The 27641-nt window shown below is 37.8% G+C and overlaps 2 protein-coding genes and 1 long non-coding RNA gene across 4 annotated transcripts in view; 2 read left to right on the top strand and 1 right to left on the bottom strand.

Moving 5' to 3' along the window:
- Window positions 1–442: 442 nt before the first annotated feature.
- Window positions 443–3696, bottom strand: tmem100a (transmembrane protein 100a). 2 transcript variants are annotated; one of them, XM_031319015.2, is made up of 2 exons: window positions 3437–3696; window positions 443–1820 (listed from the first exon to the last, which is right to left on the bottom strand). In XM_031319015.2, exon 2 carries the CDS (start codon window positions 1729–1731, stop codon window positions 1333–1335), a length of 399 nt encoding a protein of 132 aa, XP_031174875.1. In that variant the 5' UTR covers window positions 1732–1820; window positions 3437–3696; the 3' UTR covers window positions 443–1332. The 2 variants fall into 2 exon arrangements, with proteins under 2 accessions (XP_031174875.1, XP_031174876.1); XM_031319016.2 differs by lacking the exon at window positions 3437–3696 and adding an exon at window positions 1976–2244.
- Window positions 3697–6800: 3104 nt separating this feature from the next.
- LOC116063967 (phosphatidylcholine transfer protein) lies at window positions 6801–14355 on the top strand. The gene is made up of 6 exons (XM_031319009.2): window positions 6801–6992; window positions 8027–8144; window positions 10520–10599; window positions 10762–10933; window positions 11709–11776; window positions 13490–14355. Exons 1-6 carry the CDS (start codon window positions 6864–6866, stop codon window positions 13562–13564), a joined length of 642 nt encoding a protein of 213 aa, XP_031174869.1. The 5' UTR covers window positions 6801–6863; the 3' UTR covers window positions 13565–14355.
- A 1795-nt stretch (window positions 14356–16150) lies between these two features.
- LOC116064014 overlaps window positions 16151–27641 on the top strand; it is a 61972-nt gene continuing 50481 nt past the window's right edge. Inside the window, exons 1-3 of the long non-coding RNA XR_004108422.2 lie at window positions 16151–16242; window positions 17466–17583; window positions 21146–21230. This is a non-coding gene — a long non-coding RNA (uncharacterized LOC116064014). The remainder of the gene's footprint in view (window positions 16243–17465; window positions 17584–21145; window positions 21231–27641) is intronic.

The following is a 27641-nucleotide window of genomic DNA, read 5'->3' as shown; positions in this document are numbered from 1 at the left end:
TAGGGGTTTGTCCGTCTGAGGGCACTGACAAGTTTGTTTGTTTGTTTGTTTAAAATGTTCCGCTCAATATATTTTTGTCACAATTAAAAAAAAAAAAAAAAAAATTAACTTAATGTATCCTTAAAATCCTCATTTTCATTTATCTATGCGTTTATCTTTTAAAAAAAAAAAAAAAAGTGATGCATTTAACAGATCTTGGTACATATACAGTAACTTCATCACATTTTTAAAAAGAACATCGATATCAATCTCATCTCTTCGAGCGGTATTGATCTTCTCATCTCACTCCTGCCAAAAAAACTGAACACGCGTGTTTCACAAAATGCTGAACTATTCAACTAACCCTTGAATATTAGTTTCTGCCTCAATAATCCAGTATCCATCAGGTTCTAATAAATATAACATTCAAACTCATTTTTCCCAACTGTGAAACTGTTGCATGTTTGTGTATCAATGAGTTTATTAAACCACATGACGTCCTGGTAACAGGTAATACATGCAAATGATTACATTGAAACGAAACATATGCTACATTTAATATTCTTTACAGTATAGAAGTACACTGGACAATAAGTGATCATCACCCGACAATTCATTTTGATGTTCCCAATTTGCCAAAACAGGCAAAACTACTCACAATTCTGGCTGTACCACTTACATTATGTGTTAATAGATGTTTAATACTGAATATGATGATTATGGTAATCAAAGTGCTTTAAGAGAGTATGTATTTAGGGTTAAATATTCTCCCTAATATCATGTGCCATCTAATCTGATATGCTGACAAGAATATATTGGCAGATTTGAAAGAAAACCCTCATATCAAGTACCATACTTCCATAACAGGCCATTCCTAATCATTCCCTGTGAGATGAACGCTGGGAACTTCATAAACAAATATGTCCAAGTTGAAGTGGCGTAAATGAGGCGTGAATCATCGCCCTGGGTTTTCCAGTTTCCCTCTCCTCTCCGGGGCCTTTCAAACCACAATCCCTGCCATTACAATCAACGCCGCCACATCCAACAGCAGATTAATGGGAGACTTCCTCCTCATCGCTTCGCACAGTGGTAATTCATTTTAATTATGATGCATTCCTTCTGGCTGTGTTCCCAGCTCGCCAGATGTCCGACGTCTGTTTGACAAATAAATCCCTTACAATGTGTTCAAAGCTTTTTAAGTTCTGGGCCTTGAGAGTCTGCGCTCAAAGCCTTTTACACGTCGGAAATCCAACACATGCTGGACAACATCTGTCCGCAGCTGGTTCTCCAAATCTTTTTTTTTTTTTTTCAGAGTCAGAAAACCGGGATGTGTGTCCAAGTGAGTGCTATAGTTCAAGTGAAAATACTCCTCTGGTTGGCAACCAGGGCCGTTTGGCTTTCCCGTCGCCTCTCCTTCTTCCGCTCCAGTCTCATCTTCCAGCAGACGACGCTGGACGCCAAGAGCACCAGACCGGCCGAGAGGAGCACCAGGCCGAAGTAAGAGATGGTGGAGCCGTGCGAGTTGAAGCTGTAAGCCACGGCGGTGACCACGATGCCGGCGATGAGGACCACCACGCCAAACGGGACGGTGCAGCGGTAGCAGGACAGCTCGGCCCCGCCGGTGGCTGCCGTCAGCTGGACTTCATTGACCAGGGGGATGTTCACCGTGGCGGCTGCGGGGCGCTCGGGGCCGTTGGCCTTCTCAGGGGTCGCTGGCGTTCTCATGCCGTCCTCATTAGCTTCTTCTGGCATCGCAGGATCAGGGAGCCTTCTGTTAACCAACCACAGATGGTTCCTCGCTGTTTCCCTTTTAACTCTTTCCCTCGCTAGGGTCTCCCAGTCTGTGTGGAGAAAAAGAAAAACATTCATTCAGATGCAAAGAGTCAAACTTATTGCACAACACCGGGGCACACTGGACTCTCCAAAAGAGAGCTTGCAGATGCTTTTCATTAGAAATCAAAACACCGCATTTCACAATTCAACAGCACTTTCTGACCGCTACACGCTGATTCACAGCAGCCTCCCTTGCACAATCCCTCCCTGCCGCCTCCTGACCCAGTCGGAGGAGTTGTCTGAATGACGCAGGACCACTCAGTCCTGCACGAGCTGAGACATTCCCTGGAGAGCGTGTGAAATGCAAGGAGCTTCGAAAACCACCAGCAATTTCACAAGCGTTCATTCTTCCTCCCCTCGCGTCTGCTGCGTGGAGAGCTGTGATTAAGACTCTGAGTGACAATAAATGGGAAGGACAGCATCAGTTAGACTTTCCATCATTGTTATTTAATCTTTTTTTTTTTTTTATTGTTAAAATCACAGCATTTTCAAAGGTAGTTCAGAAGTCTGACATGCTCCAGACCAATGGATGGTTCCCAAACTGGGGGGCAGGCCCCGTCGGTGGGTCATGGCCATAGTTACCACTGAGGTTAAGACGGCTGTATTTTGGGGGAAATGCGGGGGTTAAAGCAACCTGGGTGGAAAATATTACACATGGTGTGTTTTTAATTGGCTGATTCCATTTTGATTCTGATTTTATTCCTGACAGAGCGAAGATAATAATAATAATAATAATAATAATAGATAGCCAATTTATTGTTTAGCTATTTTTCCAGCAAAAAGGCCAAACATTCGCACTCTGCAGCTCATCAAATTGGAGTGTTTGATGCTTTTCTTTGTCATGAACTGAATCTCTTTGGGTTTGTTTAAAACCCAAAGAGAATTTGAATACATCTTTGGGAAATTATAACGTGCCGTTTTCATTATTTTCTGACATTTTATTGACCAAACGATTAATCGATAATGAAACTAAGTGGCTGCAAGATGTTTACCAAGTTACAAAATTAGAAGAAGAAACTGTTCCATAAAACAATGTTTAGGCTATTAATTGGGACTTTTCTCAAATGGTTGCTGTTTTCTTGAGAAGTATTGGAGAGTTTTGCTTCTTTATGATTTTAAAAACTGTTTAAAGCAAAACAATCTGAGAAGAAACAGGCTCAAAATGTATAGACAGCTATTCCCTTTACTTAGAAATTAAGTGAAATTTGTTCCTGTGAACATTTAGAGAAACAGAAACATTGGGTTCACATCCAAATGTGAAGCCAAAACAGTTTGATAAAAAAAGGCCTATGTTAAACTGTTTCTTCAACTCTAACAGTCCACATTACAGCCAATAATACAAAAGTCTGTTTGTCAGGTGTGTTACATGCATGTCCAATGTTTGTTTAGGCTTCTGTAATTAACGATCCGGATAAAGTTATTCTTTTTGATAAATCCTTTAAATTTCCAGCATATTAATCTGCATCACCGTCACATAAACTGACTTCATATGGAGCCTGACTTTAGCTGGTAATAACTGAATGAATTACCTTTAAACCCAAACTACTGCTTGTTAATTGTAGTGAGGTAAATGTACTTGACATGCTCGACAAGGCTCAGTATAGAAAGAAGAAAGGTTAGTTACCTCACAGCCGTTTTCCATGTCGCACCGTCTCCAAAGTCTCTTAGTAAACCCGCTCATAAAATATTCAGTCAGAATTACCTAATTAAAAGTAAATGTTGATTTTCTTCTGTGTTGAACTCTAGAATAAGCAAGCTTCTCTTTCCGGGCTGGAACCTGACTCCCATTCATGCGAAGCGAAGCGTCCCCCTGTGAAGTCCTCCGGTTCAGCGCTGCTGCTCGGACTGCCATCCCCATTAAGAACAACTATTTCAAGTATCGATGACTGGAGCGTGAAGTTGAAAACAATAGCGGGAAATACACTTTCCGGTTATGCATTTCAAAATAAGCGAGCATTTGTTGTAGTTACTTTCAATTCCTTGGATACAATTATTTTGAAATCAAAATCAATTTATTTCCGTTACTGTTCAGCTGGTCACTGGAAGTCCAACTTTATAGGACATTATAAATATGAGGGACAGTAGAAACTCAGTAGTAAGGTGAGCAGCTGCATCACAGGTTCTAGGCAAAAAGGCCTGGAGGAACTTTATCAGAAGCAGATGCTAAAAAGGGTTGAATCTATCCTGCCAGATAGTACTCATCCTTTACGGGCTGAATTTCAGATGTTGTCATAAGGATCACGCTTTATACTCCCAAAACTCAGAACCAACAGATATAAACACTCCTTTGTACCTGCAGCCATTCTACTTTTTAATTCTATAAAGAACCATAGATAATTTATTGACTTACTATTTATTGATTGTTTACTGTTTTTTTTACTGTTTTTAAATTTGCCTGCAAGGTAGGGAATCTCTGCATTGTGTGTATGATTGTGTGTGATTTGTATTATACTATCTGCTGCATAACAAATTGCCCCACTGGGGGACAAATAAAGTAACTTGAACTTGAACTTGAACTCATTCTTTGCACAGTATAGAAACTAACTCACAATATCATTATATAATATTATTTGATATGCCACTGTCTTTTTTATTTCAATTTTTCTCATCACAAGTTTGCAACTAAACGAAATGCAAGATAATTTAGAAACACTTTCAGCAATATGATAACAAATATACAGCATAAAAGTGAATGCAATTCAACCCATGTGCATTATTTACTGCGTATGCCCTGTAACTATCTATATTGTTCTTATAATTTATTATATCATATTTGATATGCTTGAGTATGTTTTTTTTCTTTTTCTTTAATGGAGCCTTCCAGCAAAAAGAATTTGACACGATTGTACTGGTATAACAGACAACTGACATCTTGAAGCTTGAATAAAGGAAAAGACAAAACTACCTAATTTTCCTCACACTTATTGTTTTTATCTTAAATTTGACTGTGAGCAACTGCAACTTAACACTTTCCCTGAGGAGATCAATAAAGTATTCTGATTCCGATTCTGATTAAAGGGTTAGTCCTGCGATTCAGTATTGCACCTTCATAGAGTTGGTGAACCCACAGATTCTATTTACATTGAAAGCAATGGAGCACCTTTAGTCTCTATATTGAGCCAAGCTTCAAAAACACTGGATCCTTTACATGTCAACAGGCCACACGTGAAGTAAAATGCTCGGCTTATACTTTTCAACCGGCAGAGGTCAGTGCAGCGAGAATCAGTGTGGAATGGAATGTAACCAGATTTTTTTTTTCAAGAGACAAATGTTGAACAAATGTGAAAGAAAATAACTTGCTGTCAAACACAGTTCATGATATCTGTATTTCCATGCTGACCACATACTCCCAGTATGTGAGACGTGTGTGACACTCTCTCAGGGATCACTGTTGTTGACACGATTACATAAATGACCCACAACGCACATTGATTTACGGTCTAAGGCACACTCTGATTTACGGTCTAAGACACACACACACACACACACACACACACACACACGCGGGCACAAACACACACACACACACACACACACACACACACACACACACACACACACACACACACACACACACACATATACACACACAGACACACACACACACACACACACACACACACACACACCTGTTTTACACACTGTAAATACATTACATACACCGTTGTTGTTCCCTCCACTTCTGTTGAGGGATTTTCTCTCTGTTGCATAACACTGATAATCTCACACAAACAAGTGTGAACAGGAATTAATGTTTGTCATCTTCTTCCCCAATCATAATGAAACATGTTTCTAATATTCAAGATAATCACTCCGCTCAGCTGACCAGCACACAGTCATCACAGCCAGTCACCTGCTAGACAAGTTCATCATTTTATTTCAAATCAAACATATTAATCACGCACTAAGAATTTTATGTCAAAGGATTTTATTTCTCTAATCTTACTGTAGTAACAGTAAGGACTGATGGATTGGACTGCAGGAGTAGGAGTAGTTTGTGTCCATTATGACATGTTTCTACACTTCCACCATGTAAACAAAATTGTATGGTTGCAGTATGTTCTACTTACTTTAGCAAAGATTCACAAGACTGCTTTCTGTAGTGTATATTCGACTCAAAGGTTACAGGGCAAATAGTTGTTCAAACGTTGGCTATATATTACAAAGAAGCATGAAGTGTATAATTTAGTAAGATAAGATAAGATAAGATAAGATAAAATACACCCTAAGGACAAAAACAAATAAATACAGATAACCATAGAAAGTAACAGAGATAGATAATAAGAGGTACATAAACTAAAATAGAATAGAACAAAAATACAAACTATACAAGAGCATTTGGAGACAAATGACATGGTAAAGTGAAAGTGGTGTGATTAATAGCAGCAGAGTCATCAAGTCTATGCAAACAGTCTATCTAAAATATTGTATGACAATACAAGTAACATGACATGACAATGATATACCGTAGTATGTGATATGAGACATAATATAAGGTGTAGTAGTGTAGTAATATAGTAGTATAGTATAACATAATACATAGTAGAGCACAACAAAATAACATACATAGTATAGTATAAGTTTAGTACAGCAATATAACATAGTATGTACAGTGACGGCTGGTAACTCAAAAAATTAGGGAGGAAGAAGGAAAACCAACCCCCGGCGTCATGTTATTTTATTCAAGTTGGCTACTTGTCTCTTATCTCTACCTTCTTGTGTTCAACAAATGTATGTAGTATAACATAGTATAAGATATAACATTATATGCCTATGTAGTATAGCACAACAATATACCATATAACTGAGTAGAATATCAAATATAATAGGTATCATGTAAGGCTAGTTCTTGACTTTATTCACAATAATAATAATAATAAGTATTTGCTTCCCATCTTTGACTGATAGGCCTATTGATAAAATATAAAGAAATACAGCACTGTAGCTTACGTCAATCGTGAACTCTTTTATTTTGAAAGTTGTGACCGGAAGCCCGGTGTTTGACGCTCTCTGCCTTGTGACAGGTCAAGTGTTGTGAGAGAGGAGCCGTCATGTCGCTGCAGTTTACAGATGAGGAGTTCAGGAACGCGTGGAGGGAGCTGGATGAGCCGCAGCTGGAGGAAGGATGGAAGCTCTTCACCGAGACGATGGGAGTCAAAATCTACCGTCTTCAGGACAAGGTACAAAAAAATGAGAAAACTGCTGCTTTTACTACAAGAAGGCGGCAAGTGACTGACTAACTGAATGGGGCTGTGTCGGCATGCGTTTCCTCTGCAGAGCCTGCATGCTATCATCGGTATCATGCCAGTCCTTCTGTACAAAAATGATGTGAGATGGTTATCTTTATTAGTATTAATTTATTAATAAAAACATCAGAATTGATTTCCTAGCGGTCAACATGGGAAATATCCGGAAATTGAGCGTGAGCTGTTTGACTCAAAAACCGGCTGGACCGGTCATACCAAACTCCATTTACAAATTGGGCAATTTAATGTTGCCTCTCCATTAGGCACATATGCTTACCTCATCGAACCTGATTCAATACATTTATGAAATCAGAAAGATCCACTCTTCAACCCGGCACACACCTGACACATCAAGGCAATAGCTTTTAAATCAAAATAAAATCAAAACATGTACTGTAATCTAAAACTCCATAGCCTATACATGAATTATCTCCATTCCCTATATTCTATGATACAAGAAAGCTTGGCAAGTAAATTCTGTCAATTTTGAGACATCTGTGGGCACCTCCACAGTTTTTGCAATGTGCTATATATATGAAATACAAAGTTCCATTCATGATAAACAAACATGATTAAAACAGGATGTTTCATTTGTAGTTCATTGGAAGTTTAAGTTTCTTAATTTTAATTATTTAGGTTTAAGGTAGTGCTGTCCACTGCCAAGGGAAAACAAAACAACCTTGAAATTCTGTTTTTGTGAATGAAGTTTGATATGGCTTTAATTCAACTTCAAGCAGACACACAAAATCAGTGACGAAAAGTGCAGTTTGTCAGGTTCGTTGCATTGCAAGTGTGAGAGAAGCGTCCTCAGACATGTTTCTGCACTTTTGAATCAAATCCAATACACAGAGTGAGAGAGGTTGTTACGCAGACTTGCTCTAATCAGAGTTGTGTGGTTTGGGGATTAGTTTGTGGGTGTGGCATGTGGTCTGCTTTTGGTGGAGAGAACTTTCATGTGCTGTTTTCAGGAAACTGGACTTTATGAGTACAAAGTCTTTGGTGTGCTCAGCACCTGCACTGCAGAGCTGTGTGCAGATGTCTACATGGACTTGGCGTATCGGAAACATTGGGATACATATGTGAAAGGTAAAAAACAAACAAAAAAACCCCAGTAAGGCAAGGTTCACACAGTCATTGTTCTTTCCATCCAATTCAACTTTCCCTTCATATTCACAATAATGTCATTAGTTCTGTTCTGTAGTTAGTTGCGGACAAGATCTTGTCTTGAAATAGTGCTCGGCATTTAGTCATGTTTTTATACACTGAAATAACATTTTGAATTTGTTATCTTTGTCTTTATGCACCTCTACAGTAACCTGCAGGTAATGTGTTGTCTGTGTTGTAGCTGCATAGTCTGTTAGGAACAAAAATTTCAGTTTGAATCACGTATATTAGTTAGAATTGTCTAGAGCTGCACAATATATAATTTTTTTTATCGTCATCGCGATATCAACTGGCGCAATATACGTATTGCGAAAGGCTGCGACATGTTGTGTTAGTTGAAATAACATATCAGTAGAAAACTGCTTTTTAAAATGTTACTGCCCTTTTTTTAGCGGTGCCTTTTAATGTTCAATTTGTTCTATAAAAGAATGTTAAAAATAATTTCCTTTCCTTTGTTTCAAAATCAACAAGCAATTTGTTGTATTTTAGAAGAATGCTGAAAGCAGCAGAAATGCAGAACTGAGTATACTTTAATATCTGTTTATTTATCGAGAGTAATATCGTTATCGTGATATACAACAACGATATCGCATATCGCATACTTTCCTCATATGGTGCAGCCCTAGAATTGTCTGACGTAACATGATTTTATAAGTAGTTAAAGTAGCGTTTTCTTCCAAAGTGGTGTTTTTTGGGTTAGTCTGGTTGTTTGTGGTGGTAGCAGAGTCTTCTTGTATTTGCTATGGTGTCTTCCTCTCTAAGAATATGTAGACCAGCAGCCAATACATATTATGACCTGTTTAGCGTGTGGAGTAAAAGGGGAAACTATACGGCCGACATATCTGACCTTAAACTTGATAAATGTTTAAAATGTATGTGAATCTTGTCACTGTAAAGTACGCTTTACAAAAATAACACAACATATCTCAAAGTATGAAACAATTTGCTAAGAACATTTGACTAGTTAAATGAGTAAATGACGACAGGTTAGTAGACGTCAGGTAAGTAGACATTTCTGAAATAATGTGTGAGCAGGAAATTAAAAGTTACTTGTAATGTTTTATTAGCAACATGTTGCCTTGAGTCAAACAGTTAATATAACGACTAGCATCGTTAACAGTAAACTAATGTAAAGTAAACAATGGCTGGTTTCTCAAAGATAGACTTTGGCTCAGATTTAACTAAAAGTGAGACTTCAGATAGATAATTAATCTGCTTCACAAGTCTATTTTTAACTATATCTTAAGTAGGATTTAGTTTTTTTAAACTAAAAACAGCTGACTGAAAAGCTACTTCAAACCACCTCACTCCTCACACATGTTTGCCTTCTGAAAGTTAGAAAGACATTTTACTGGGGAAATTCAAGGAAGAGTGTAACAAAATAAAGACTGTATTACGCGCTGGCAGTGTTGTAATGTAACAAAGTACAAATACTTTGTTACTGTACTTAAAGTGCTCATATTATGCTTTTTGGCTTTTTCCCTTTCCTTTATTGTGTTATGCATTTTTTGTGCACGTTATAGGTTTACAAAGTGAAAAAGCCCAAAGTCCACCCCAAAGGGACTTACCATCTCCAACAGAAAACACTGTTCACAAACTGCTCCAAACAGCTCTATTGTAGTCCAGCCTTTACATCCGTGACGAACGTGCGTCACTTTGTAACACACGTTATAATGCTCGCCTAGCTGCTAGCGTGGCACGCCCTCATACTCTGCTTCTGACTGGCTAGTAGTCCTGACCTAGCTACTGAGCATGTGCGACTCCCAACAAAGATGGGACAGAAGTGTGATGCCTCACTCTGTAGCTAAAACGGAGAGCTCAACACACAGGGTGAAAAGAGGAGCTGCAGCAATGTTCAGTACAACAAAAATATGGTGTTTTTTGAAAATGAAACCATGTAAACCTATTCTGATATAACCTCTAAATACAATTATGAACCTGAAAATGAGCATAATATGAACACTTGTACACAGTACTGTACTGTACTTTAAAAACTTTTGCATATCGGTGGGGGACGACGACACTTGTTTACTATTACTTCTGCGGCAATTGCATAATTTGGTCATGGGCAGTATTTCAAGTGTATGCCTTGAACTTTACCAGAGAAAATCTCATTTAGCTTTTCTTTTCCTTTCCTTACCATAAGACATGAAAAAACAACACATAACAGAGTATCCTCAAAGATTATAGAGCATTACGTTTTAAAAACCCTTTCAAGTGTATTAAGTATCCCTCCACCTACAGCTGATGTTTAGCTGCTTGTTTACTTCATGTCATTGTTATTTCTTTTTATTCAGAGCTCTATGAGAAGGACTTCAATGGACAGACTGCAATCTACTGGGAAGTAAAATACCCGTTTCCTCTGTCAAACAGAGACGTATCCTTCTGGTCCACACAGATACAGTCAGTGCGCAGACAAACAAATGTGAACACTAAAGCTTTTTCTCTTTGAGCATCAAGTATGGTTTACAGAGTTGAATATCTAGCTATAATTGAGAGCAAATTGAGGGAGTGTCTTCCCTAACAGCTTGAACCTCAGTATGTGTACATCAGGGAGCGGAGAGACCTTGAAGTGGACGGCAGAAAGATCTGGGTTATCCTGGCCAGAAGTGCGCCACAGACACTGTGTGCAGAAAAGAGCGGCGTGCTGCGGGTCAAAGACTACAAACAGAGCGTTGCCTTGGAGAGCGATGGAGGCTGTGGAACTAAAGGTAACACATGACGGGTCGCTTGGTAGCTCACCTGGTAGAGCGTGCGTCTATATAAAAAGGCTTATTTCTCGCCGCAGCGGCCACAGGTTCGGTTCCGACATGCGACCCTTTGCTGCACGTCATTCCCCCTCTGTCTCCCCTTTCATGTCTAAGCTGTCCTATCGAATAAGAGTCTAAGATGCCAAAAATTATCTTAAAAAAGAACAAGCTGATTAATTTGCTTGACAGTCTAACTGGACAATCCATAAGATGTTTAAGCCATTTATCCAGCAAAGTTCCAGTGAACGTTTGGCATTTTTCAGTTTTTTATTATTGTAAATTGAATATGTTTGGATAGGGCTCGGCAATATGGCTGAAACTAATATTGTGATATTGTAATATTTTTCAAATGTTAATAAACATTATGATAGGGCACATATGTGCAAAACATGGAAAATAATCAAGTTAATGTTCAGTAGATCTAAACTTTGTTCCAGTGTTAAGCATCACATAGGAAAAACCTATTGTAAGATTTGTTTGATTTGCTTGAAATTGTTAATTTAAACAACAACATTTTGTTAACAATAACATAATGTTACTATATTGTCCTGATACAACTATCACCCGACCCTCGGTTTAGATTTTGGACTGTTAACATGAGCTCTGGAAACTTGTAAAAATGCATTTTCTTTTACATTTCTTATATCAAACTATTGAAAAACAAATATTGATTCATTAATGAAAAAATGATTTGCTGCAGCCCTAATATCACAAATGAACATGTGTTTTATTTCAGTTTTCATGAATTACTTTGACAACCCCGGTGGCATGATTCCTACCTGGCTGGTGAACTGGGCAGCGAGCGTGAGTGGATGCATGTTTCTTTTACTTTATTTCATTTTACTGCAATATATATATATATATATATATATATATATATATATATATATCAACGACGATTCATTTCTGGGATTGCTCCAGTGCCGCAGGAAATTCCGCCAGATGTCCCTCATTTTCGGCCCGATATCCGTTTCGTTATCCCTCCGCTTTCTTTGTGTTGGCATTTTAAACTACATAAAAAATCCAGACAGCTAGCTAGACTGTTCAATCTGAGTTTTCTGTTGCACGACTAAAACAACCTTTGAACGTACACGTTCCACCAAAACAAGTTCCTTCCCGAGGCTATTTTGCAGTGGCACTGTGGCTCCACTCGGCGCTTGGCACCACCCAAGACGATTGTGATTGGTTTAAAGAAATGCCAATAAACCAGAGCATGTTTTTCTCCCATCCCGGAATGCTGTGTGGACTAGCCAGACCCTCCTCCGCAGTGCCGTGGAGGGAGGTCTGGCAATGCGAGACTACTGCAATATATACAAACAGTGCAAGCTTAAAACATTTACAGCTTTAAAACTTAATGACCCATAAAGTATCTTAAGGGGCACTGACCTCGCTGAACAGTTACAGAATGCCCTTATTGAGATCCATAAAGTGTAACTTAACATGACACATTTCACTAAAACATCTAAAGTGCAGACTTTAGTCTGTAAATTGTTTTATTCTCATGTTTTGGAATTAACAAGCAAATCTCCCATGAAACTTTTGCATGATTTACTGGGTTTAGTTTATGTAAACCAGCTTTGTTTGGAGATATTTCTCAACAAAGATGGGGATTTCCATGGGGATTATTCTGCTTTACGCAAGGGAAAGGAGTGTAAAATATTGAGGAGGTGGTTGTGTATTGATACGCGACTCCACAACAATAGGAAAACGGCTACATTTCTTCTTCCTTGTTCTCTTTCTGTCATCGAACAACGCATCACAACCAACCTCTTGCACAACAGCTAAACTCACAATTCAGTCGTTTTCATTTACATTTGTTTCTATTTCTCTTGTCAGACAAAAGAACTAGCCGAAAATAGGAATTTGAAATGACGGTTTTCCAATATCAACATCAAACATCAGGCTGACATTTTTTAGAAATATCCACTCTTGCAGGCATTTTTTTTAACACAGCTGTGCTTTTAAATGTAGCTGTGTTAGTGTGGTTGTACTCTTAAGTGTGGATTTACACATTTGTGAAAATCAAAGAGTTTCTTGCCAAAAGATAAAACAGCATTTAATGGTACTGGTGTTGTTAGAGGACAGCCTTGTTACAAAAGAAGCCTTGAAATGGATGTACGATATAGTATATTTAGACTTTATATAAATATATTATTTATAAATATATATTTTATCAAAAGGAAAACTTTCATTGACATGCGGAAGCCGTGAAGAAACCATCTCCCTGCAGCGCGTCACAATCTTCATTGCACAAATGTGCACATGTTGGCCGTTGACCCACTCAAACAGATCTTTGATGATGTCTTTAAAGAGGGTGTTAAAAGGGTTCACTCACAGGCCTCGTAGAGCTCCGTCCCTCTGCCTGCCTTATGGTTTTCCATCATTATTGTTAGCAGATGTGTTGCAGGGTGATGTCAACAAGCTCCTCTCTTTGTTGCCCCACCTGGGTGGGTCTTCTTGGCACATGTGTTCATGACGCTCACTGATAGACGCTCTTTGTGTGTATGTCCTTAACAGACTGGGGTTCCAGGTTTCTTAACAGACATGCAGAAGGCCTGCAGCAATTACAGCAACTTCTGCCAGAAGAAATGAAATGCAACTGGCTCATGCACAAGGGCTCAGTTTTACGTTCCTTGTTTTAGTTTTGGGAGGTACTCTGACGTGGTGGAATCAAATTTGACTTTTCTGAATGCGGTGAATGTGGCACGGTGTGGGCCGCTACCTGTCATTGTAGCAGGCTGTTGACTCAGGCATGATGTGCATGACCGGCTGTTCTCATTACTAGGCTGGTGTGAAATCAATTCTGTTTCATTGTACTGTATTAATCAATACTGTATTGTCTTTTCCATGCAATCACTGTAAGCTTCAAGTCCCCCCAGGATTTAGGAGCTTTCATTAGATATTTAAGCCTTTTTAAAAAAAAAAAAAAAAATTGTTTATACAAAACACTGTATTACTTTTCGTCCTATATGGTGAAACAATAATTAGTTCAAACTAAAGCTTCTTTCACAGACGGATGCAACATACAGTCATTTGATTTATTGTACTGTATTTTTAGTAACATTGGAATCATTCGTTAATTATAATGAAGTGAAAATGACAAATCTGTACTTTTGGAGGAATGTTTGCTTCTTGTGATTTTGTTGTCATTTCCAAGGGTTCATTACTTATGCAAAGACCATGTTATGATGCTCTATGTTGATTTATTATGGGTGCATACGGTCAAAGATACAGTATCTGAGGTATAACTATTGATTTTAGGCTGTACTGATTTCAGTGCTCCTGTTAATACAGGTGAAAATTGTTTAATCTGGTCATGAAAAGCCCATTACTGTGTAATATCGCTGTGTTATTGTAATTAATAAACTTTCATTTTAAATGTAGCACTGTAAACTGTCTATTGAACTTTTCTCACACACAATGATGTTTTACAAGTAAAATGATGCTTTCAAAAGGTCAATGGGTGTGCACTGTAATGTCCCACAGATGGGATGCTACCATGGTAACCTCAGCAAACACGTATTGCTGCTGCTACAGTAAACCATGCAGTGTTTGACGTTGTGAATACAGTTGATACACTCAGTTCAGCTAGCTGAAACGAATGCAGTCTAATACAACACATTCTCTTTATAATGTTTGTTATGTTTAGTGTGTGTTGACACTGTTTTAGAAAGGTATGATCATTTTGGAGGCTGTAGTTTGAAATGCTGTGGAACTGTATTACACAGATCGGTTTCTGTTTTTTAGTCTACCCTTATGTAAATGGGTTGGACAAAATAATGGAAAATGAATAGTGAATTGAAACCTTATTTGAATCGCATTTAAAACCAGCTGCAGACTATATGAACAGCCACTTTTGAAATATGCGTATAGCATTAATAGATAATAATTAACATCACGTCAGGCAAGACTCAAACACAAACCTGTCGAACATGCGTAATTCCTAAGTAAGGTGACAGCATTAACCACAGTATCTGGTGGAAAAGACTTGAGCTGCACAACAGGAGGGATGCCCCAAATAAATTAGTTATTTTCAGTTTTCATTAGTGGTCTGTGTTAAGTACAAACAATTCAGGTAACAAACAAAAAATGTTCCCAGACAAAAAAGGTTATAATTTTAGAGGGAGGGTTAATTAAAACACCAATATAGTACCAATATGAGTATGTGTACAATTTGTTGTGTGAATTTGTGGAATGGTTTGGAATATAACTTCAACAAAGTCTAAATATAAATCAATTTGAGACGATGTACAGAAAAAACTTTTTTAAGACGTATGGGATGAATGTGAGTTAATTATTTAAGTCATATCTGATTAACACTGGGTGGATATTTGGGTTGTACATAATAGAAGTGGGATGGTTGTTTGTGTATTGTATAATTGATAAATATTAAGTTAATTGTTTGAGTTATGGAGAAGGGGTAGGATCATAAAAGTGTATACTTCTGCCAACTACTTTTCGGACATGTAATATTTATGTTGCTTATGAGAATATGTAGGCTATATTAAGTTTGTTATAGGTTTAATGTTCATTTTATTTATTTATTATTACTTATTTGTCACAGGTTCGAAATAAATCAAATCAAACAACAGATTTTTTTTCTCTCAAAAGACAGCACAGGAAGTGCAATTTATAAAGCAGATCTGTATGCTGTAGCAGAAAAAGATATTTGAGTTAGACTTTTATAATGCTTTAAGAAAGTCTAATTTTCTCAAAAATACTTATCAAATCTTTCAATTGATTTGTTCATTAATCTCAGAATAACGTAACTCTTTCTGGAGTCATTTAAACCCTTTAAAAGTGTTCTAACAATGTATGCTGCCTTGTCGAAAAATGCTACTTTATGTGTTTTTGTGAGCATATTTCGATACTCTTATTATATTATTAAGATTTCACGGGTAGCGTATTTTGATAGAACAGTATCCCCTATCAAATAATGCTCCCACGCATGCGCTATACCGCAAGAGCACATGCCGATAGGGAGCAAATTTATGTTTATGTCGACCACCGACCCCTCCTCCCGGACAACTTAAATAATTACACATTTCAATAATTAACTCCATCCACATCTTAGATAAACACTGAAATCCTCAACAGGAACTTATACTATTATTATATACTTAGACACTACACTAGAAAAGTCTTAGCCTAGTTATCAACAGGTAGGCCAACCGTGTCCTTCGCGCACAGGCACAATGTAAAGACGGCCTCTTTCGTGCACGAGCCTGTCAAAGCACACATTTCCTGACCAGGTGGAGGTGCTGCTGCAGGTAGGCTAAGTGTAGGCTTTATTAGGCTATATTTAGTTATTTCATGGACTAATGTAGAGTAGAGATTTAGGTAGGCTTTATATATGGTTGTATGGTCTTTTTCTTTGTTTTGGGGATAGGAGTGATTCATTTTCAGGGCTTTTACTAGTTGTTAAAACCTAAACTTTAGCATGCTAGCTATCTTACTGCTCACTGTTAAGCCTGTAACTTTGTGGCATGCTAGCTACCTGGCGACTCCATATGTTTGTGGCTGTTTGTGACAAAAATAGTCACAACATTGTGATAAAATACACTGTCTGGTTAAGTCTAATCGGACAGGCTAGCATTAAAAGTAGGGAGGCTATCTCTAAAGCTGACTGCTAATGATAACCAGGCGGCTGACTTTCCAACAAAATATGTAAACATAGTTAGCTTGACTAAGTTTCCCTAAATTTCACAACCATTGTTTTATATATTTTAATGATTTACTACCACATTTTGTTGAGCTAATAACGTTCGAATATGAACAGGTATGTTATCTTACTGCTTGATAAACTTTTTGGAAGATGTAAAACTTAACATTTAACATTAGGTTCTGGGGTGGCAGCCATTATTTGATATGTTCATTTACAAGAATGCATTTATACTTTGCTTATGAGTTGGATATATTTATTTGTTTTGGTGACGATTGGAGTCCTCCACACTAATGAAGACATCAGCCAAAGCATGTGTGCTTGTTATTTTTCTGCATGACAAAATAATGAATGTACAACACATGTGAACTTCAAAAGACTGTGTTTCCTGAATGTGAACCAGTTTACCGTTTAGATGGGGACTATACTATAATAACCCACACAAACACTATGTCACTTTGCACACATACATTGTATTTTTTATCCTGTGTAACTTATTTTTTATAAGCTATTGTATGTTTACTGTTCAAGTTTTGTTTTTGCATTGTATGTTGAGGCCACATCTAGGACGATTTTCTATCATGACTATAAAGTTTTCTGAATCTGAATACTGAGGGCATCTGGGCTTAGAAGCCTGTTTGCTCCCTTAATGTGTGTTTTTACTTATAGGTCAAATGTTGCCAAATCCAAACTACAGATATGTTTATTCATTACAAGTGATCTCCCAGGTTTGCCGGCCCTCCCATGACATGTCTAAGCTTAGGTGTGAAATATAGAATCAGAGCCAGCTGTGGATGTGACTTCTTTCCCCATCAGGAGATCCTGTGATAGCGTCTTTTGTGTCGACAAAAACACAGTATGGAAGCAGACAGCCAGATCCTGAGAAGATTTGGTGCTTAGTGTTGTTGGCGTGGCTGCTGCAGCTGTATGACGAGCCGGAAATGCACTGGTGAGTCTGAAACATTTCACAGATTTGATTTTTTTTTAATCACTGCATTCTGGTGACATAGAGATGAACACATGAACATTATTACAGCCAACATGTGATAGCCGAATGACTATTTCCAAAACCATTGGCATTAATGTGCTGCTAGAACAGTCTACTCTCTTCTGGGAAGACTTTCCATAAGACTTTGAAACCCAAACCAGGAAAAACAGCCCCAAAGCAAAAATTGTGAACCTGGGTTTTCCACATACTTTTGGCCATATCATGTATACATTCCATTTCACTGTCAAATCCAGGCCTTTCCCTTTGTTGTCTTTTTCTTAAGCATCTGAATACTTCTCCACCCAGTAATGTTAGATGCAGTAGCAGTAAAACTAACACTAAGAATAATTATATAAAAATTGATAGTATTGGACCTGCCACTAATGATTATCTTCAGTATTGATTGATCTATCAGTTACTTTCCATATTCATCTACAGCTGTAATTTACAATAATTGTCTTTGTCAATTAATCATATATGATGACTATATATATATATATATATATATATATGAAATGTTTGGTCTATTAAATGTCAGAAACATAACTTCCCCAGGGCCCATGGTGACGTCTTCAAATTGCTTGTTCTGTTAGACCAAAAGTCCTAGTTCAGTTTAATATATAATGATATATAATGGAGAAAAGCAGTGAGCAGTTGTTAACCAATTCATCGTCTACTCGGAATTGGATGAGAATTTAAACCTATATTTGTGTAGTATTGATCACAATATGTTAATAAACTGTATAATATCCATCAGCGGTGGATGATTTTCAATAAAAGTCCTGATATACAGTACGGTGTAAGCCCACGTCTTTGCTGCCTCAGAGGACTTCTCAGTGGAAACCATGAATTACAGGGTCATTTCCTTGTTGCCCCGAGTTGAAAAAGTGAAACCAGGCTGTGACACGCCCTCTCACCCCTGCCCTGTTTTTTTCTCTCTGCTGATCAGTTGTGAGACTGACGTGTTGGCCCAGATGTTTCCTGAGGGGAGAAGATGGTCATTGTTTCCTATGAGGTCACTTTGCTGGTGGTGTAGTGATGGTTTTGGTGGTCTATTATGTTTTAACCCCCCCCCCCCCACCCTTTTTTTTGTTTGTCTGTCTACCATAATGGAGTGACTAGATCTTTACATTGACTCTGTTCCTGTCATTCTAAAGAACAATGGAGACCAAGCACGATCAAAGCAAACTTAAAATAACTTTTTTTTTTAAGGTCTGATGTTAGAGATGGGGTAACAAAAACCAGAAACTGGAAGGGGAATAGATTGATAGAGATGAAGAAATATATTTAGCTTAATTTGATATCAATTTTATCTTTAGCTTGTTCAATGAAAGGAAGGATTGTATATTATCTGGTTAGAGATGAAGATAATAATGATGGTGATGAAGACTTGACCAAGTATTAAATTGTGCATGCAAAATGAACATGTAACAGTTGGAAATCATCCTTATGTAAGGGGAAGCCTACTAATTAATATTTTATTTATTTACGGTATCCTATACTGTAGTATTTATTGAAACTGCTTATATTATGCACAAAAAAAGTCAGATGCGTTACATTTTACAAACAGCTTAGTAGTATTCTCAAAAAAACGTAAAAGTAAAGTATAATATGCAGAGGAAGATAATTTGGGTTTCGGTTTCAACAATTTACTTTTTCCAGGCAGCATTAGATGAAAGTTTTTGCATGAAATGTTTGTCTGTTTTACATACAAGAAAATACAATACAATACAAGCCGCTCTGCATGAGGATGCATTTGTACCAAATGTCAAACTCCAGCTGGAAATGTAGGCAGAGTTGTGATGTTTTTACCCCCTCTGCTGGTGAAAGTTGTACACTGACTGTTTGAAGTCTTGTGTATGGTTGACTGAGAACAGTGCACTGTACTCTATGATGAACCTCAAACTCTTCAGTGCATTAAGTATCAACAACAGCTTCCACATTTCTTTTTTTGTTGTAAACATTGCTTTAACGCAGGCCTGGAATATCTGGGAAAATTAGCAAACAATAACAGTCATCACTTCTAGCCTCATTTGGAAACAGTTCACTTTTAAGTTAAGGGCATAGCAAATGACGATTTTCTTATTTTGAACAAAAGAGAGATAGAGAAGGATTGAGAGATGGATAGAGAGAGAGAAAGACCATATTAGGCCAGTAAGTACTCTGCTATTGAAAGAGATTCACCATTAACAAGGTACATGCTGTATTATCAGCATAAAAAATACACACTATCAGAAAGATGTCACAATATATTAATAGGAAACTGAAGATGGCAAGTAAAATAAATAACATTACATAATAAAGTTAGATGCAGCATGCATCAGCGGGGAAAAACAACCTGTATCTTACAAATGATCCAAGAATATACTGTAAAAAATGAGACTACTTAAATAAAAGAGCTTACTCTTACTGTACGTACATCGGATAATATAATTTGGGAGTTCCCTAAGTATGCGAAGTATAATTGAACATGTAGTTTTATTATCGTATAAATATATAATTCTACACCTCTTTGCATTCAGTCATATTGTGGTATTTGTTGTTGTCAAAAGAAACCTTTGAAACAAAGTGAAAACTACAAAGTGTAAAGTAAAATGGCAGATAAGTATACTGCTCTGACTTTATCAGCATGTATCCTATTGAACCCTCGTATAAAGTCTAGATCCCATGTACGACATGTGGAAAAAGAAAATGTTATGACTCTGTATTTGTCTACTTTTTATAGTATTAATGTCAGATTAACGCCATTGTCAGCAGGCCTAATCTATTTATACAGTAGGTATACAGTACCTATATACGTATATACTTTTAGGCAGTGAGTTATTAATGTAGCAGTGATGATGTACTTACTTAATTTCAGTTTTTGATGTGAACTGACTGATTTGATCTGAAAGGGTGAGCTCTATTTTCAACAAAGTTCTCATCCTTTGTTTGGGAATAACAGTGGTAGCAGTGACAAAAATCAGACCCTTAAATCCCACTTTAATGCAACATTTTATCCCCTGGAATGCCTTGGGTGAATAATATTCAGTCCTGGAGTCTTTCCACTGCCAGTCTTTCACAAATGGAAGAGAAATATATTTCTTGGCTGGCCGTTGTGTTTTAGAGTGAGGTTCTTTTGATTGGTAATATACAGGGCTAATTAGCTTAAGAAAGTGATATAGTTTTTCTGCTGGACTGCTGCTCACCCTTAACGTCAGCTCAGATTTCCCAGGTGCCTTGCTGTCTGCCAGAGGTAACAAAGTAATGGCTCCGCTTGGAAGCCTATTTTTCAGCGTGTTTTTTTAAAATGATTTTTAATAGATTACTATTAGAGATATTGGTGTACTCAAGGGAATCCTTGACCCTGAATAGGCTTTTAATGTGTTTTCTTCTTCTACACTCTGCTGTGCAAATCAGCTATATTTTGGTGGAAGGCCTTCTACCCCATTATGCTTGAGCCCATTTTAAAAAAAAGGGGGGGGGGGAGACTGGAAATACCAATTTCAGTGCTTACATTTCTTTTTTTTCTTCTCCATCACAGAATGAAAGAAAACCCTGTTATTTCCTGTGATGTCAGGACACTCTGATGTCTGACATTCTAGCATCCAAACCACAAGTGTCATAGTGTAAGTACATCAGTTAACTTAAGTAATTGGGTACATTTGTCATAAATTTATCAGTTATCAGTTTTTAAAATGTTGTTATTGTTTAACCCTACCATTAAGGCAGGGGTATGCTTCAAAGAAACTACTACTTGTATGACGTGTTGTCTGACTACATCTGAAGGCAAAAGTGTTATAGCTGCTGTCATAGAGAGGGGGAGACGTGATAATCGTTCATATCAGGGCAACAGTGCACACACAAATTGATATTACGATTCTCTGCCACGATTTTTTTCTCACGAAGTGTAATGTTTATTGCACACATGAACCATGACAAAACAAAACAAATTGGCAGTACCAAACATAGATTTTTTTTTTGGCACCTATAGCACATTGCGCATCACTACGAGCCTGTAAACATAGAGGCTTCAATGAAAAAAGAAAATAAAGTACATACTGGCCATTTAAGTACAGTAGGCTACCAGAAATAGTGACATATAACACATTGAACTAAATATGGCCCTGATACAGGCTCTATCTGAACTCCTTGAACATGTCTTTACATAATTAAAACATGTCAACCAACATGCTGCAGCTACAGCTTCAGTCTCTAGACAAATGTCAATTGCCAATTTAAGTACAGTATCAAAAACAGAATGATTTCTTAGCACACTCTTTAACTGCTTGCCTTTCATGTCTTCAGCTGTCCTATCAAAATAAAGGCCGAAAATGGGGTGAATCGAGATTGAGATTTTATAACGATTAATCGTGCAGGCCTATTGCACTCTGTTATAAACACAAAATTGATGTAGTAGTTGTGACAAGGAAAAAACAAATGGAGACAGAAGTTCAAATCCTGCCTTCTTTCACACCTCTGCACACCTGGCCAATAGCTGTGCAGAGTGAGTGTGCTTGATAGACTGTTGGTTTCGCAAAAAGCTACAAAAATTGCCAGACTTATCTCCCCCTATATCCATTCACTACCCTGCACCAACATAAAAACACTGACGGTGGCAGCCAGGGTAAAAGAACTTAGCCACATGTGTTTTTGTGTGCATTGTTTTTATTTCAATATTTTGTCTCTTACCCTAGCTGTATAGTCAATCAAGTGATCAGTAAACTGTTCAGTGCAACATCTAAAAGCACTTTCCGTAAATCTTGTTGCTTTTGGCTCGCCTAGTATCCAAAGAAATTCGGTCACCGGTAGTGCTGCATGTTTTGATTTAAATTTCAGACCACTCCCGGTATGATACCTGAGTTTTTGTACTGATATAAAACACCTTTTTGAGGCATCAGTTTGGTCAATACAAACATGCTTAATGCATCAGAAGAACTAAATAAAATAATATTTTAAGTTGGACATGTTTCCTGATTCAGATTGGGAAATTTTCAAATGAAAGGATAAGTAAACAAACCTAGGAATATGACCAAGCGTCAAATTTCCATAACTTGTGTTCATGCATCTCTAGTCATAGATACATTCATATGAAGTACATTTAACAGTAGTAGTAACTGCCCATGTTCTCTTTTAGAGAAAGAACTGTAGTGTTATAAACAATGTTTTAGTATGTTTTATTGGCAACATTTTTGGCTCAGTTCTTCAGTGTTTGTTTTAAAGTTCATACTATAAAACGTTCAGCCCCTCCAGCACCACTTTAGAGAAATCAATTCTATACATTCAGCCTGTCTGTAGACGCATGTAATGTAATAAATGTTATTCTAACCAAGAGAAAAACTTGGAAAGATACCAGCTGATAATGTTCAGATGTCTGCCTTACATTAATCTCTAAGCTACAGTTTTGAATGCAGCCAACCTAATACAGCTCAATGTCAACGTTAGTAACTGTAGCACAGCTGTATTTCTCTCGTGTAAACCAGTCGAGTAAATCAAACATGGAACATTTTGAAGTCAGAGAATGATAATTCATCAAACTGTACGAAGCTTAAGTGGTTATTCAGATGAGTGGTTTCCTTTATAAGAGCTAGTTGTCTTCAGGCGGTGTAATTTAGATATGATCTATGTGAGCATTTAGGAAACTACAAGAAGGTCATGTTGTTGTTTTTTTCTTTCTTTACTTTATATTTCTCCTTTAAACAAATAACTAAATTACTTTATAAATATCCACTAGCTGTCATTTACGCGTTATTATGGAACCCATGCACCTTCTAGGCAAGACCCGTCCTTCAATAGCATTCACACACTACTATTGGCCAGGCGTCCATGCTTACGCAAGGTAACGTAACCTGATTTGTTCAGGTCCTATCCCCTGACCAATCGGCTATCCTAACCTTAACCACTCAAGGTCAATGCCTAACCCCAACCAATCGGTCTGCTTGTAGGGTGGGACTTGCTTAGAAGTTACGTGGGATCCATAATAATCATTTACACTTCTGTAGCGGCCATCTTAATGCTGTAAGATCTCAATAAAGCTTTTAGTCAATTGTAAAGCAATCAAACAAAACCGTTTTGTACCTGTTTAATGAGTTAAAGATACAGTTTGATTTTCACTCTTTAATTCTTAGAGAACGCAAAAACAACATGCACCCAAACTAGCTTTTACGGGTGTTTTTTTGTTGTAAAGATCTCTCTCCACATTTAAACACAAGAACAACAGGAAAATGGTTAAATCTCTTCTTCTGTATGCTCTGTGTAGGATGACAAACAACAAAACTGTGCATCACAGCCATCATATGACCCGCATACTCTAAATACTCTACTGATTCTGTTATCTACACTAATAACACAAGGCCGAAAGTGTACGAAGAGAAAACGATGGCTTTTCAAATTTAGCCAGCTTAGTGTGGATGCACGACACTCTTACAGACTAATCAAATAAATGGTAACAATGACGTTAAAAGCTGTTTCGTGAGACTTGAATCAGGATTAGAATGTAGGCTACTTATTATGACTTTATCATCCACATACTTGTCTATCCTGTAGAGAAGCTCTTTATTATCATAAGAAAGCAAGCAAAAAACAGTGAGAGGCAGATACACTGCAATTAAGACGACCATCTCTTTACGGTACACTTACAGTGAATGTATTTCTAAATTTAAACTCTGCTGCTTGTCTGTGCTAGTATGGATTTGATTGCATGACAGTAATGCTCATGGGCTGTGTTGCTCAGACTGCACGGTTAATGCCAGCTATTTGTTTTCCCGGGTGTTTTTTGTTGTTGCGTTCATTAAAAATAATTGCATTTTCTACTGAGCATACCACAGACTGGCACCTCCTCTGAGTTGCAGCTCCTCTCTGGGCCAACATAAGCCCTGCATACCAAGGAGGGACCAGTTGTGTTTACCTCTCCCTACCGGCACAGCCCGACGGCAGACTGAGGGTCCTCTCCTTTTTCCTCTGTGGTTTCTGGCAGCCAGCGCCAGATTCCTCCATGTCTATCACTGCAATCAGCAGGCCAGACCCGCAGTCAGCCAAGCAGCTTGAAACAAAGCAGCACGAATGGCTGTGCATAAAGTAGGTGAAGCGCTTCTTTTGGAATACTGAGAGGAAGGATCTGTGCTTTCTCTCTCAGCTTTGTCAGTTTCCGCTCTTTGTCATCAGAGGACAGTTCTTCTTCGTGATAGGCCAAAGTGTGGCATGCCCCATTTCCTCCTCAGAAGAGGAACATGGAGCGGCATAACTTACTAACACTATTTTGAAAATGTCAGTTTATTTTCTCCATGATGACTAGGTGTGTGATTTAGTGTGATTGGCTCCTGACTGAGCTGATTCATCACTCTTGACTAAATGAAACTTCCAGCATCCCACACCTCAAATTATGTTATTATCCCTCCTGTAGATGATTTTTGCTTAACCATGCACATAAAACCAAAGTGCGTGCTGATATGCTAAAAGTCTTATTTAAATGGCAGAAGGTGTAAAGCACCCAGAAAATAAGGGTGTTGGTTAAAAATGCATGTAATGCAGGGACATGTTTACCGTGGAATGATAAATAGCATGATTTGCTCTGGCACCATCCAAGTGCTTTTCTTGGAGCACAGCTTTACCTTCAGTGATTATTTGGATTAGACTAAATCACACTAATACTCCTCAAGAAACAGCAGAGAAATACTAGACCTGCAGTAAAACAACGTGAAGTTTTTCTCTGTGAAAAATGAAACAAACTTTCGACCTGTGACTGGTGTAGTTTTATTGAGAAAGTCATACGTTTAGTACAGTAGGTTTAATTGTGTAGCACATTCCTGTACTGAAGCTGTCTAAGCCCTTTGCATTTAGTGAGTATAGCATCTTTCAAATTATTCTGATGAATTAACCTTTTTCTTTATGGACAAAGGAGACAATCAAATGTTGCATTGAGCTCTGTAATCTGTCTGGCTGTCTGCCACAGTGTCTTTTTTTAATGCCAAAGGTGGACATATTCCAATTCCAGACATGTATTATTAAGTCAGACATCCTGGGCATATTAGCAGAAACTGAGTATGTTGCCCTAAACAATTAGATGTGTGACTGACATAATATGTCCCATCTACGCCATTTTCAGTCAACATGGAAGCTGTAGTAGCTAATGCTAGGAGCAGTTAACATAACATGTGTCATGTTGATTGAAGAAATATGTTGTTGTTGTGTGTAAGTTGACTTATGACAACGTGTACAGCCGCGGCAATCTCATCCATGCTTTCCCACCATTTTTGTGGCCAATTTCTCTGTTACGATTTTTTTGGCCCTAGCACCCGTTCTTAATTCTGCCTAAAAAGTTCTGATTAACTCAGTTGTTATTTCCACCATCCACCCATCCATCTGTCCATCTGTCCGTCCATCCATCCATCCATTTTTTAATCCGTTGATGAGCACAACATCAGACTCATTTCACTCCCTAAGAAATGATCAGACATATGGGCAGGCCATTTAAAAGAATGAAAAACAAAAATTGGAATGAAAATTGAAATTCTGCTGTAAAGGTTAAGATACTTATTTATTTATTTAACGGTCTTAGTCAATATCTAGGCATGAAATGTCAACACTGACAAATTCTCCTTAGCTCATATTTAGAAATAAAGATGATAAAAATAACAAAGCAGGATCATTTCCAACTGCAGCAGCTGTTCAGTGGAGTGTCATTCTTTTACAATCTACGTATTGATGTGCTCTTACTGTTTTGACATATAATCATGTATTGGTAATATAACTTTTGTACCTAATTTTCTTTAAATGCCCTTTTCAGCCTTAGGTAGCACTTTACTCCGTGGTTTGTTGCATGCTGCATTTTACACCTTAATTATCAAATTAACCAAGACTGACTTTGCGAAGACACCAATGAAGAAAAAGTGTTTTATGATGTGTGTAGATATGAATCTCTGTGTCTCCACTGCTATGTGGGTTTCAGTAACCCCACACTTTCTATTGAGCAGTGAAACGGTTTTAAGAGAAATGTTTGTTATTTCACACCAAGCATACGGAGCCAGCAGTAAACCCGTCTGTGAACTTAAGTGCTCTTCTATAAACTTCTCAACAGTGTATTCCCTAGTAAAAAAAAAATGCTGTATTGGTCAGAGATGGATAGGGAGCATTTTGGGACCAATAAACCCAAAATACACAAATACCTCAAATGAGATGTCTCATTGTAGCCTGCAGACAGATTTACGGATTCCCAGAATCAAAGGGCAGTCACCCTTATACCGTCGCCTTTCACAAACAAAGTGGGAGTCGGGGGAGGACACACAATGGCTGTGACAATATTACTGTTATTATCATTCCGAGGGTGTTCATTCCACACTATCAAATCACTGGTAAACGATATAATTAGAAATTTTGAAATCCCTTTTTAGTCGGCTTCTGAAAGTGCATAATGCAAGGCTTTATTAATTAAAAGCAAAAGCAAATGTCAGAATTGCAACCTGAGGCTGCATATTTGTGTTCTTAACCTGTTGGAAGACCTCGCCTGACCCGATCTCTCTATACAACGTCAGTAATGAGCAGTAATGACTACACATCCTCTTGCTGCTTTCCAGTAATGCACTTAGATATGATTGAATCCTGCTCTTCGTCGGCTCGTTTCAGACACGCGCTTGAAAAAGTACCCCATTACAGACCCAGTTAACTGCAGTAATCCGGGCTGTAGCGGGAGCACATCTTGCAGTATCATTAATGCCACTGCTCATTACGGCTTTGCCCTTGAATCCACACATACTGGCAGGAATCGAAAGTGTTTAATGGCTGCAGCCATGGCAACAGAAATTCTGCCTCTTTCACTTTCTCCTGGAAATATGTGTCTTAATCGACTGCATTGCACACTTGCGTCTGGGGTCAGCGTCAGGTCCAGAGTAGAATCATTTCTCCACATTTTGTTTTGACTGATTTCACGTTGGAACAGTAACCTCCTGCATCCACAAGCAAAACCGAGTTAACAAAATAACACTTGTGTACATAAATTATTCAATCCACCTCAATTTAAACTGGTTATTTTATTTGCATGCTTT

This window comes from Sander lucioperca, chromosome 21, assembly GCF_008315115.2.
Source record: "Sander lucioperca isolate FBNREF2018 chromosome 21, SLUC_FBN_1.2, whole genome shotgun sequence".
In the NCBI taxonomy this organism is placed as follows: domain Eukaryota; kingdom Metazoa; phylum Chordata; class Actinopteri; order Perciformes; family Percidae; genus Sander; species Sander lucioperca.
Note: the sequence above shows the minus strand (reverse complement) of the source record. Positions and strands in the feature narration are given on the sequence as shown.

What these genes read in the sequence shown, in the direction of transcription:
- tmem100a (XM_031319015.2), bottom strand. Translation starts at nt 1,731, where the DNA reads ATGCCAGAAGAAGCTAATGAGGACGGCATGAGAACGCCAGCGACCCCT.
- LOC116063967 (XM_031319009.2), top strand. Translation starts at nt 6,864, where the DNA reads ATGTCGCTGCAGTTTACAGATGAGGAGTTCAGGAACGCGTGGAGGGAG. An exon ending in TCTACCGTCTTCAGGACAAG is followed by an intron (nt 6,993 to 8,026) that starts GTACAAAAAAAT and finishes TGCTGTTTTCAG; the next exon opens with GAAACTGGACTTTATGAGTA. An exon ending in TTCCTCTGTCAAACAGAGAC is followed by an intron (nt 10,600 to 10,761) that starts GTATCCTTCTGG and finishes CTTGAACCTCAG; the next exon opens with TATGTGTACATCAGGGAGCG.